Source organism: Lampetra fluviatilis (genome assembly GCF_964198595.1).
Source record: "Lampetra fluviatilis chromosome 48 unlocalized genomic scaffold, kcLamFluv1.1 SUPER_48_unloc_1, whole genome shotgun sequence".
Taxonomy (NCBI): Eukaryota; Metazoa; Chordata; class Hyperoartia; order Petromyzontiformes; family Petromyzontidae; genus Lampetra; species Lampetra fluviatilis.
In genome coordinates, this window is record NW_027620429.1 from 250,846 (window position 1) to 263,202 (window position 12,357).

At 55.1% G+C, this 12,357-nt stretch overlaps 1 protein-coding gene across 1 annotated transcript; it reads left to right on the forward strand.

Moving 5' to 3' along the window:
* Positions 1–1,560: 1,560 nt before the first annotated feature.
* Positions 1,561–8,067, forward strand: PYURF (PIGY upstream open reading frame). The gene is made up of 3 exons (XM_078884512.1): positions 1,561–1,857; positions 4,391–4,627; positions 7,574–8,067. The coding sequence occupies exons 1-2, from the start codon at positions 1,631–1,633 to the stop codon at positions 4,581–4,583; spliced, it is 420 nt and encodes a 139-aa protein (XP_078740638.1). The 5' UTR covers positions 1,561–1,630; the 3' UTR covers positions 4,584–4,627; positions 7,574–8,067.
* Positions 8,068–12,357: the final 4,290 nt, after the last annotated feature.

Genomic DNA, 12,357 nt, shown 5'->3' on the forward strand with positions numbered 1-12,357 from the left:
GTAGTGTATAGTGTAATGTATAGTGGTGTATAGTAGTGTATAGTGTAGTGTATAGTGTAGTGTATAGTAGTGTATAGTGTAATGTATAGTGGTGTATAGTAGTGTATAGTGTAATGTATAGTGGTGTATAGTAGTGTAGTGTATAGTAGTGTATAGTGTAATGTATAGTGGTGTATAGTAGTGTAGTGTAATTCTAGATTTGAAGCTTTCGTGACTGCAATGATTCATATTCTCAGATTTTTTCGGTAAAGTCACGTAGGTAAAAACATTAAAATTAATGAAAGTAAAATAAAACAAAACAAAATAAAATTCACGACGTTTCGGAGGCAACACAAGTCTCCGTCATCAGGTGGGACCGTCACAGCCGAATTAATTTACTTCACCGAGTGTTAACATCCACAGTGTTTAACAGTAATCTCTTCATTGTTCTTTGATCACCGCTCGCCACGTTTCCATTCATTGTGTTGAGCACTACGTGATGTCTTTGATCACCGCTCGCCCTCCGTCCCGGCGCGTCTCCATTCATTGTGTTGAGCACTGCGTGCAGTCTTTGATCACCGCTCCTCCTCCCTCCCGATACGTTTCCATTCATTGGCTACCACAGCCTGATAAGCTCTCCCCCCCTCTCCACCTCCCTTCAACTTGCTTATAAGGGATTACATCTTGAATCATTGCTTCACTTGATGCAGCTAATTCGGCTGTGACGGTCCCACCTGATGACGGAGACTTGTGTTGCCTCCGAAACGTCGTGAATTTTATTTTGTTTTGTTTTATTTTACTTTCATTAATTTTAATGTTTTTACCTACGTGACTTTACCGAAAAAATCTGAGAATAGTGTAGTGTATAGTAGTGTATAGTGTAATGTATAGTGGTGTATAGTAGTGTAGTGTATAGTAGTGTATAGTGTAATGTATAGTGGTGTATAGTAGTGTAGTGTATAGTAGTGTATAGTGTAATGTATAGTGGTGTATAGTAGTGTAGTGTATAGTAGTGTATAGTGTAATGTATAGTGGTGTATAGTAGTGTAGTGTAATGTATAGTGGTGTATAGTAGTGTAGTGTGTAGTAGTGTATAGTGTAATGTATAGTGGTGTATAGTAGTGTAGTGTAATGTATAGTGGTGTATAGTAGTGTAGTGTGTAGTAGTGTATAGTGTAATGTATAGTGGTGTATAGTAGTGTAGTGTAATGTATAGTGGTGTATAGTAGTGTAGTGTATAGTAGTGTAGTGTATAGTGTAATGTATAGTGTATAGCAGAGGTGACGTCACGATTCTGAAGATCTCTTTCCGAGGGATGGCGTCATTGCGTTGCCTACACTCGGGTTGTGGTGACGTCACGATATTCAAGATCACTTGCCACGGGGTGACGTCATCACGTCCACTCGAGCGATGACGTTCAATTCTTAAGATCAGTGCTGAGAAATGACGTCATCAACCTGTCCACACTCGGATGGCGACGTCACGATCCCCCAATATCACCACCCGAGGAGGCGCGTCATCACCGCGGCTACACTCGCGTGGTGACGTCACGATCAAGGGCACCTTGCAAATGACGTCACCGCCGTAGCTTTTGTCTTCAGGGCGCCCTTGGGCGGTGTCGCTCTCGCGGGCAGTGACGTCACGAGCCGTCATGTCGGCCTCGCACTTTGCCCGACTCAGAATCCTCCAAAACTTCAGCAGCATCATCAGCAGGAGCAGCAACATCATCAGCAGGAGCAACAGCAGCATCATCAGCAGGAGCAACAGCAGCATCAGCAGCAGAGGCCGCAGCGTGCCGGTGCCTCGCCGCCCGCACTCGCAGCTCGCGGCCCCCGACCTCGCCTTGCTCGTGTGCCCGCTCTCCCGCCTCCCTCTTCGGTAGGCTCGGCCAGGCCAAGGTGCAGGCTTCACGGGGAGTAGGCCTCGTGGGCCCACACAGAAACCCAGAGACCCATAGACTCCCACAGAGACCCATAGACTACTCACAGAGAGACCCATAGACTCCCATAGACTCACACAGAGACCCATAGACTCCCACAGAGACCCATAGACTACTCACAGAGACCCATAGACTCCCATAGACTCCTATAGACTCACACAGAGACCCATAGACTCACACAGAGACCCATAGACTCACACAGAGACCCATAGACTCACACAAAAACCCATAGACTCACAGAGACCCATAGACTCACACAGAAACCCATAGAGACCCATAGACTCACACAAAGACCCATAGACTACTCACAGAGAGACCCATAGACTCACACAGAGACCCATAGACTCCCATAGAGACCTATAGACTCACACAGAGACCCATAGACTCACACAGAGACCCATAGACTCACACAGAGACCCATAGACTCACACAGAAACCCATAGAGACCCATAGACTCACACAAAGACCCATAGACTACTCACAGAGAGACCCATAGACTCACACAGAGACCCATAGACTACTCACAGAGAGACCCAGACTCCCATAGACTCACACAGAGACCCATAGACTCACACAGAGACCCATAGACTACTCACAGAGAGACCCATAGACTCCCATAGACTCCTATAGACTCACACAGAGACCCATAGACTCACAGAGACCCATAGACTCACACAGAGACCCATAGACTCACACAAAAACCCATAGACTCACACAGAGACCCATAGACTCACACAGAAACCCATAGAGACCCATAGACTCACACAAAGACCCATAGACTACTCACAGAGAGACCCATAGACTCACACAGAGACCCATAGACTCCCATAGAGACCTATAGACTCACACAGAGACCCATAGACTCACACAGAGACCCATAGACTCACACAGAAACCCATAGAGACCCATAGACTCACACAAAGACCCATAGACTACTCACAGAGAGACCCATAGACTCACACAGAGACCCATAGACTACTCACAGAGAGACCCATAGACTCCCATAGACTCACACAGAGACCCATAGACTCACACAGAGACCCATAGACTACTCACAGAGAGACCCATAGACTCCCATAGACTCCTATAGACTCACACAGAGACCCATAGACTCACACAGAGACCCATAGACTCACACAGAGACCCATAGACTCCCACAAAAACCCATAGACTCACACAGAGACCCATAGACTCACACACAAACCCATAGAGACCCATAGACTCACACAAAGACCCATAGACTACTCACAGAGAGACCCATAGACTCACACAGACCCATAGACTCCCATAGAGACCCATAGACTCACACAGAGACCCATAGACTCCCATAGAGACCCATAGACTCCCATAGAGACCCATAGACTCACACAAAGACCCATAGACTACTCACAGAGAGACCCATAGACTCACAGAGACCCATAGACTCCCATAGAGACCCATAGACTCACACAGAGACCCATAGACTCACACAGAGACCCATAGACTACTCACACAGAAACCCATAGACTACTCACACAGAGACCCATAGACTCACACAGAGACCCATAGACTCACACAGAGACCCATAGACTACTCACACAGAAACCCATAGACTACTCACACAGAGACCCATAGACTCACACAGAGACCCATAGACTCACACAGAGACCCATAGACTCCCATAGAGACCCATAGACTCACACAGAAACCCATACTCACACAGAAACCCATAGATTACTCACACAGACCCATAGACTCACACAGAGACCCATAGACAAACAAACCCATAGACTCCCATAGAGACGCATAGACTACTCACACAGAGACCCATAGACTACTCACACAGAGACCCAGACTACTCACACGGAGACGCATAGACTACTCACACAGAGACCCATAGACAAACAAACCCATAGACTCACAGATCCACAGAAAACCAGACTCACACAAGACCCATGGAGAACCATAGACTCATCACTCACCACCGACTCACTACACAGAGACCCACAGACTCGCCCCACTGAAAACCTCTTTCCTGCTATTCCTCCTTGGTCTCACTTCTTCCCCCCCACTCTCCATGCCTCTCCCCCACCCTCTTCTTGCCCCCCCACCCTCTCCCTGCCCCCCCGCCCCCCCCCCACCCTCTCCCTGCCTCTCCCCCACCCTCTCCCTGCCCCCTCCTCTCCCCCACCCTCTCCCTGCCCCCCCACCCTCTCCCCCCTCTCCCTGCCCCCCCCCTCTCCCTGCCCCCCCACCCTCTCCCCCCCCCTCTCCCTGCCCCCCCACCCTCTCCCCCCCCTCTCCCTGCCCCCCCACCCTCTCCCTGCCTCTCCCCCACCCTCTCCCTGTCCCCCCCTCTCCCTCACCCTCTCCCTGCCCCCCCACCCTCTCCCCCCTCTCCCTGCCCCCCCACCCTCTCCCCCCCTCTCCCTGCCCCCCCACCCTCTCCCCCCCTCTCCCTGCCCCCCCACCCTCTCCCTGCCCCCCCCCCAGGCTGGACGAGTCTGGCTCTCAGCTGGTGAACGACGAGCTGGGCCTCGTGTTCCCCGTCGTGGAAGGGATCCCCTACCTCACCGCCGAGGACGCTCGCAAAATCACGGAGGCGGACTCCGACTCGGACTCTGCAGCAAAGTCCGGGGCGGATCGGCCCGCAGCCTCGGAGCCCGGAGCGGCCGAGCCGCGGTAGAGGAGGTTGGAACGCGACGGGGCCGCCCCGGTCAATACTGCGGGGTGCGTATCGCGAGCCGTGCTCAATACCCCCCCCTCCACACCCCGTGTCCATCTCCCTGTGCACGTTAAAGATCCCGTGACATCATTCGTAAGGGGGGGTGAGCGGGGTACGTGGGTGGGTGGGCGAGTGAATGAGTGCGTGGGTGGGCGAGTGAATGAGTGCGTGGGTGGGCGAGTGAATGAGTGGGTGGGTGGGTGGGCGAGTGAATGAGTGGGTGGGTGGGCGAGTGAATGAGTGGGTGGGCGAGTGAATGAGTGGGTGGGTGGGCGAGTGAATGAGTGCGTGGGTGGGTGGGCGAGTGAATGAGTGCGTGGGTGGGTGGGCGAGTGAATGAGTGGGTGGGCGAGTGAATGAGTGCGTGGGTGGGTGGGCGAGTGAATGAGTGCGTGGGTGGGCGAGTGAATGAGTGCGTGGGTGGGTGGGCGAGTGAATGAGTGCGTGGGTGGGTGGGCGAGTGAATGAGTGCGTGGGTGGGTGGGCGAGTGAATGAGTGCGTGGGCGAGTGAATGAGTGCGTGGGTGGGTGGGCGAGTGAATGAGTGGGTGGGTAGGCGAGTGAATGAGTGCGTGGGTGGGCGAGTGAATGAGTGCGTGGGTGGGCGAGTGAATGAGTGGGTGGGTGGGCGAGTGAATGAGTGCGTGGGTGGGCGAGTGAATGCGTGAGTGGGTGGGCGAGTGAATGAGTGCATGAGTCGGTGGGCATGTGAACGAGTGGGTGATTGGGTGAGTGAATGAGTCGGTGGGTGGGTGAATGAGTGCGTGATTGGGTGAGTGAATGAGTGTGTGAGTGGGTGGGTGTGCGAGTGAATGATTGGGTGACTGAATGAGTGCGTGAGTGGGTGGGTGAATGAGTGCGTGATTGGGTGAGTGAATGAGTGCGTGAGTGGGTGGGTGTGCGAGTGAATGAGTGGGTGAGTGAATGAGTGCGTGAGTGGGTGGGTGAGTGAATGAGTGCGTGATTGGGTGACTGAATGAGTGCGTGAGTGGGTGGGTGAGTGAATGAGTGCGTGAGTGGGTGGGTGAGTGAATAAGTGCGTGAGTGCGTGATTGGGTGAGTGAATGAGTGCGTGAGTGGGTGGGTGTGCGAGTGAATGAGTGGGTGAGTGAATGAGTGAGTGGGTGAGTGAATGAGTGCGTGAGTGGGTGGGTGAGTGAATGAGTGCGCGAGTGGGTGAGTGAGTGAATGAGTGCGTGATTGGGTGAGTGAATGAGTGCGTGAGTGGGTGGGTGAGTGAATGAGTGCGTGATTGGGTGACTGAATGAGTGCGTGAGTGGGTGAGTGAGTGAATGAGTGCGTGATTGGGTGAGTGAATGAGTGCGTGAGTGGGTGGGTGTGCGAGTGAATGAGTGGGTGAGTGAATGAGTGAGTGGGTGAGTGAATGAGTGCGTGAGTGGGTGGGTGAGTGAATGAGTGCGTGATTGGGTGAGTGAATGAGTGCGTGAGTGGGTGGGTGTGCGAGTGAATGAGTGGGTGAGTGAATGAGTGAGTGGGTGAGTGAATGAGTGCGTGAGTGGGTGGGTGAGTGAATGAGTGCGTGAGTGGGTGAGTGAGTGAATGAGTGCGTGAGTGGGTGGGTGTGCGAGTGAATGAGTGGGTGAGTGGATGAGTGCGTGAGTGGGTGGGTGTGCAAGTGAATGAGTGGGTGAGTGAGTGAGTGAGTGAATGAGTGCGTGAGTGGGTGGGTGACTGAATGAGTGAGCGAATGGGCGAGTAGAGCGAGTGGTGTGTGAATGGGTAGACAGGTGAATGAGTGAATGGGTGGGTGAGTGAGCGGGTTAATGAGTGGGTGGGTGAGTGGTTATCACTGTGGTGAGTGGGTGGGTGAGTGGTTAAGTGGGTGAGTGAGTGGGTGAGTGGTTATCACTGTGGTGAGTGGGTGAGTGGTTAAGTGGGTGAGTGAGTGGGTGAGTGGTTATCACTGTGGTGAGTGGGTGAATGGGTGAGTGAGTGGGTGAGGTGAGCGAGTGGGTGAGTGGTTACCACTGTGGTGAATGGGTGGGTGAGTGGTTACCACTGTGGTGAGTGGGTGAGTGGTTATCACTGTCGGAGTGACCACCACCAGGGGTCGCCGGGGTCAAACCACTGGGCGGAGGTCGCCACGAGGAGAGGCCCGAGACCCGGGGCCTCTCCTGGCTCAGCAGTCAAAGTGTGCGGCGTGTGAGTTGCCATCCCTGACATGATGATTTCCTGTCTCCATCTGTGCGGTTCTCCCCCCCCCCCCCCCCCCGTGCTATGTTGATCTCCAGACACAACTCAGCAGCGGCGAAATATTTGATTTGATTGATGCGTTCTGAAGAAGGGCCACTGCCCGAAACGTCGCCTGTTTATTGATTGTTTGCCTTTAAGGCCTCACGCTCCGTCGTGTCGCCGGACGTGTCCAGTTGTTACTCAGCAGCAGTTGCCTCTCTCTGTCTCTCTCCCTCCCTGTCTCCCGCTCTGTCTCTCTGTCTCTCTCCCTGCCTCCCTCTCCCGCTCTCCCTCCCTGTCTCCCTCCCTGCCTCCCTGTCTCTCTCTCTCCCTTCTCCCTGTCTCCCTGACTCCCTGTCTCTCTCTCCCGCTCTGTCTCCCACTGTCTCTCTCCCTCCCTGTCTCCCTCTCCGTGTCTCTCTCCCCGTGTGTCTCTCTCTCCATGACTCTCTCTCTCTCCGTGTCTCTCTCTCCGTGTCTCTCTCTCCGTGTGTCTCTCCGTGTCTCTCTCTGTCTCTCTCTCTCCGTGTGTCTCTCTCTCCATGACTCTCTCTCTCTCTCCGTGTCTCTCTCTCCGTGTGTCTCTCCGTGTCTCTCTCTCTGTCTCTCTCTCCGTGTGTCTCTCTCCGTGTCTCTCTCTCCGTGTCTCTCTCTCCATGACTCTCTCTCTCTCCGTGTGTCTCTCCGTGTCTCTCTCTCTCTGTCTCTCTCTCTCCGTGTCTCTCTCCATGACTCTCTCTCCGTGTCTCTCTCCACAGCCATGCCGGTGCTGCCCCCTCTCTCGACGCTGCTCCCCGTGCTCCCCATGCTGCTTCCCGCCTGCTCCCTCGGGCTGCTGCTCGTGTGGGCGCTGCGGGGGGGCGGCGACGGCGACGACGACGGGGGCTGCCCCTCCCCGTCGGGCGCCGGCTCGCCGTGTCACGCGGCGCTCCTCCTGGCGCTCGCCCTGCCCCTGCTGCTGGCGCTGAGGCTGGGCCTCTGGGTCGGACTCAAGCTCTTCCGGCACAACTGAAGCGCCCGGGAGCGGCGAGGGGCGAGCGTGAAGACGCGGCCGTGGGGGAAGCGTGGGGGAAGCGCGTGGGAATCGGACTCGAGCTCTTGGGGAAGCACGGGAGAAGCATGGGTGGAGAGGCTCGTGGCGTGGCGGTCGTGTTGACGAGTCGCTGGGGTTCAGCTGCTGCTGCGTTGTCGTGTTGACGATTCGTGCTGCTGCTGCGTTGTCGTGTTGACATAAAAGTCGGCCCCACACCTTCGCTGCAGCCCGAGTGGTTAGTCTCCGGAGCCTGACGCCCAGATCCCGCGAGTCCCAGGAGCCCGAGTCCCGGGAGCCCGAGTCTCGGGAGCCCGAGTCTCGGGAGCCCGAGTCTCGGGAGCCTGCCACCTGGGGGAGGTCGAGGCTTCTTCCCCAATGCCCTCCCCCCGCCGTGTCTCGTGCCCAATGCCCCACACACCCCACCCCCCCGTGTCTCGTGCCCACTCCCGCATCGTGGGAGCCCGCAGCACCCTCGCGGCTCTCCTGCCTGACGGTGACCCCGCCCTGACCCCGCCCTGACCCTGCCCTGACCCTGCCCTGACCCCGCCCTGACCCCGCCCTGACCTCGCCCTGACCCCACCCTGACCCCGCCCTGACCCCGCCATGACCACGACCCCGCCCTCGCCCCCCTCCCTACGAGTCGTCGTAGGCGCCAGGGCGAGGGAGGGGCCGCTCCTGGCCGCTCCGCCTCCACGAGCCCCCGACCTTGGTCCACCTCGCGGGGGGCGCCCCCCCCCCTCCTCCCTCCCAGCGCCCGGAATTGACGGAAGACCCGGAGCGGGAAGCCGGCGCCGGAGCCCGGACCGAGCCCTCGCCGCTCGACGTCCCCGCGTCGCGCTCCGCGCCTCCGGCTCCGTCTCCTCCACCAAAATCTGCGGTGGAGGAGCGCGAATCTGCGGCGGAGCGGACCGACGCGTCGCCCCGCGGGTCTCCGTCCTCTCGCTCCGGGTGGTGCCGCCCCCGTCTCTTCCCTGCCTCCGAAAGAGACATCATCATCATCATCTTTCTCCTCCTCTTCCTCATTCTCCTCGTCCTCCACTCCTCCCCCCACCTCCTCCTCGTCTCTGCGCCCATCTTCTCCGAGTCCCCGCGTCCCCCTGACGCTCTTCCCCAAGGCTCGGCCCACGACGGCGCTTCGGAGGGGGGGAAGTCTTCCGCCGCGGTTTCGCGAGCATCGGCGTTTTTCCGGCCGGGAAATTCCCGCCGTGGGTGAGGGTCGCGGTGAGGGTGAGGGTCGGGGTGAGGGTCGGGGTGAGGGTTGGGGTGAGGGTCGGGGTGAGGGTCGGGGTGAGGGTCGGGGTGAGGGTCGCGGTGAGGGTTAGGGTGAGGGTCGCGGTGAGGGTGAGGGTTGGGGTGAGGGTTGCGGTGAGGGTTGGGGTGAGGGTCGGGGTGAGGGTCGGGGTGAGGGTTGCGGTGAGGGTCGCGGTGAGGGTCGGGGTGAGGGTCGGGGTGAGGGTCGCGGTGAGGGTCGCGGTGAGGTTTGGGGTGAGGGTCGCGGTGAGGTTTGGGGTGAGGGTCGCGGTGAGGTTTGGGGTGAGGGTCGCGGTGAGGGTCGCGGTGAGGGTCGGGGTGAGGCCCGGAGTCCCCGCCGGGAGCTGGGGCCTGGTTTTGTCTCGGCCTGCCCACCGACCTGCCACCGCTGCGGGCCTCTCTGCGGAGCTTCTTGTGCAGCCGCACCGTCTTGAGGTGCAGCGCCTCGAACTCGGCCAGCAGAGTCTCCACCTCCGAGTGATGCTGCGCCGATGATGGGGGGTGTGAGGGGGTGTGAGGGGGTGTGGTGAGCGTGTAGTGTGGTGTGTGATGAGAGTGTGTATGCGAGTGTCGTGTGAGTGGGGCAGTGTGTGTATGTTGAGTGTGGAGTGAGTGTGGAGAAGTGTATGTATGTGAGTGGAGTGTAGTGTGAGTATGTGTCTGAGTGTGGTATGAGTATGTATATGTGAGTGTGGTAGAGTGTGGAGTGTGTGAGCGTGGTATGAGTATGTGAGTGTGGAGTGTGTGTGTATGTGAGTGTGGTATAGTGTGTGTAGATGAGTATGGTGTGAGTGTGTGTATGGTGTGTGTTAGTGTGGTAGAGTGTGATGTATGTGAGTGTGTGTGGTGTGTGAGTGTGATGTGTGAGTGTGGTAGAGTGTGATGTATGTGAGTGTGTGTGAGTGTGTGCAGGGAGAGGGGAGTGAAGGGGTAAAGGGACAAAATTACAAGAATGCTGTGATTGTAGTGCGAGACGGGGGGGGGGGGGGGGGAGGTGGCCAGCACGGTACGGGTACAGGTGGTGGTTTTTCCACTGCTTGCTTGCCGATCCAGAACCAAACGGTTGGGACGTGGCATCACCACATCTCCCACGACCACCGTGAACTCACCCACACGTCCACCTTGAACTCAGCCACACGTCCACCGTGAACTCACCCACACGTCCACCGTGAACCCACCCACACGTCCACCGTGAACTCACCCACACGTCCACCGTGAACCCACCCACACGTCCACCGTGAACTCACCCACACGTCCACCGTGAACCCACCCACACGTCCACTGTGAACCCGGCCACACGTCCACCGTGAACCCACCCACACGTCCACCGTGAACCCGGCCACACGTCCACCTTGAACTCACCCTCACGGCCACCGTGAACTCAGCCTCACGGCCACCGTCACCCTGGCCACACGTCCACCGTTAACTCGCCCACATGTCCACCATTAACTCGGTCACCCCACCCACACGTCCACCGTGAACTCAGCCCATCGCGAACCTGCATCTCGTCGTCGTCGTCCCCGGGCTGTGCGTGGCTGCGAGGCAGGCAGCAGCATAGCCACGAGCGGCCTCCACTCATCCTGCGGTCAACACCCGGCACGGGTACCACCACCACCACCACCGCTGCTGCTGTTTTTCCACTGGCTCCTTGCCGAACCGAGCCAGCACCGGTCCTGCGGTCAACACCCGGCACGGGTACCACCACCACCACCACACCACCGCAGCCGCTGTTTTTCCACTGGCTCCTTGCCGAACCGAGCCAGCACCGGTCCTGCGGTCAACACAAAGGGCGCGGGTAACCACCGCTGTGTTTTTCCACTGGCAATTAGCGGCAAAAAATAAGTAAATTTGAATGAATAGATGAAATGTAAGACTCTAAGCTGGTTTACCCCTTTTTTCTACCGTTTCACAATCACTAAAGCTTGTTAAACTAAATTTCGATGTAAAGCTTTCCTGACTGCAGGGATTCATCTTCTTGGTTCTTTCGGTAAAGTCACGTAGAAGGGCAATAATAAAATAATAAAAATAATAAAATATTAAAAATAATTCTCACGACGTTTCGGCCACAACGTAAGAGGACGGCTGCTTGCGTTGTGGCCGAAACGTCGTGAGAATAATTTTATTGTTTTATTTTTAAAACAAGAACTTGTTAAACTATTTGAGCATTCCACGCCACGATACCAGAGAGCCACGAGTTCAATTCCCGCTGGTGGCGAGCGAATATCTGAACCCTCCCTTAGGTCGACTCAGCCTTAAATGAGTACCTGGTGCAGCGTGTAATAGATCAATCGGCGACGTTTCGGGCAATTGCCCCTTCACAAGAAAGTGAAACAGATGCCATTGCAGTTGCTAAGGTTACCGCGTCCGTGCCAGGCTAGGTGCACCCAGCCTCTCACCATACGCAAAAAAAAATAATTTGTGAAGGGGCATTGCTTGAAACGTCGGCTATTGTATATATACTTGACAGGTTAAGGCCAGACGACCACGGAATTTGTGGGGAAATTGGTTCAATGTTTCGATTTAAAGCTTTCGTGACTGCAGGGATTCATCTTCTTGGTTCTTTCGGTAAAGTCACGTAGAAGGGAAATAATAAAATAAATAAAACAAAAAAAATTAACCCGTAAAAACAAAGTTTTTCACTATAAATCCTTTATATGCGTGGCATCGGTTTTATTTTATTCATGTTTTTCTTGAGTAAGAGTTTCATTTTTATCACATTGGTATTTTAAATTAAATATGAAAACAAAATTTTTTTCCTAAAAAGTGTAAAATTGAAAGAAATTGTCACGCACAACGAGTCTGTGTGCAAAATGTCAGCTCGTGGGTTAAAAACGACCGAAAGATTTGCACGGTCGTAAGCGCGCAAGTGAACTTAATATAAAGGATTTAATAAAATTAACCCGTAAAAACAAAGTTTTTCACTATAAATCCTTTATATGCGTGGCGGCTAGAGTCCTCTCGTCCTCTGGCTTGAGATGGCTGCCACCTATGGGTCAGATGATTGTCTGCCAGCATTTAAGCAATTGGTAATTAAATATTTTTAAAAAATTCCCTAAACAATGTAACATTTTGGAAAACATTTTTCACGAAAATTAATTGTCACGCACAACGAGTCTGTGTGGAAAATGTCAGCTCGATTGGATCACGGGAAGTGGGTTAAAAAACGACCGAAAGATTTGCACGGTCCTAAGCAAGCAAGCAAACTTAATATAAAGGATTTAAAATTACAATTCTCACGACGTTTCGGCCACAACGCAA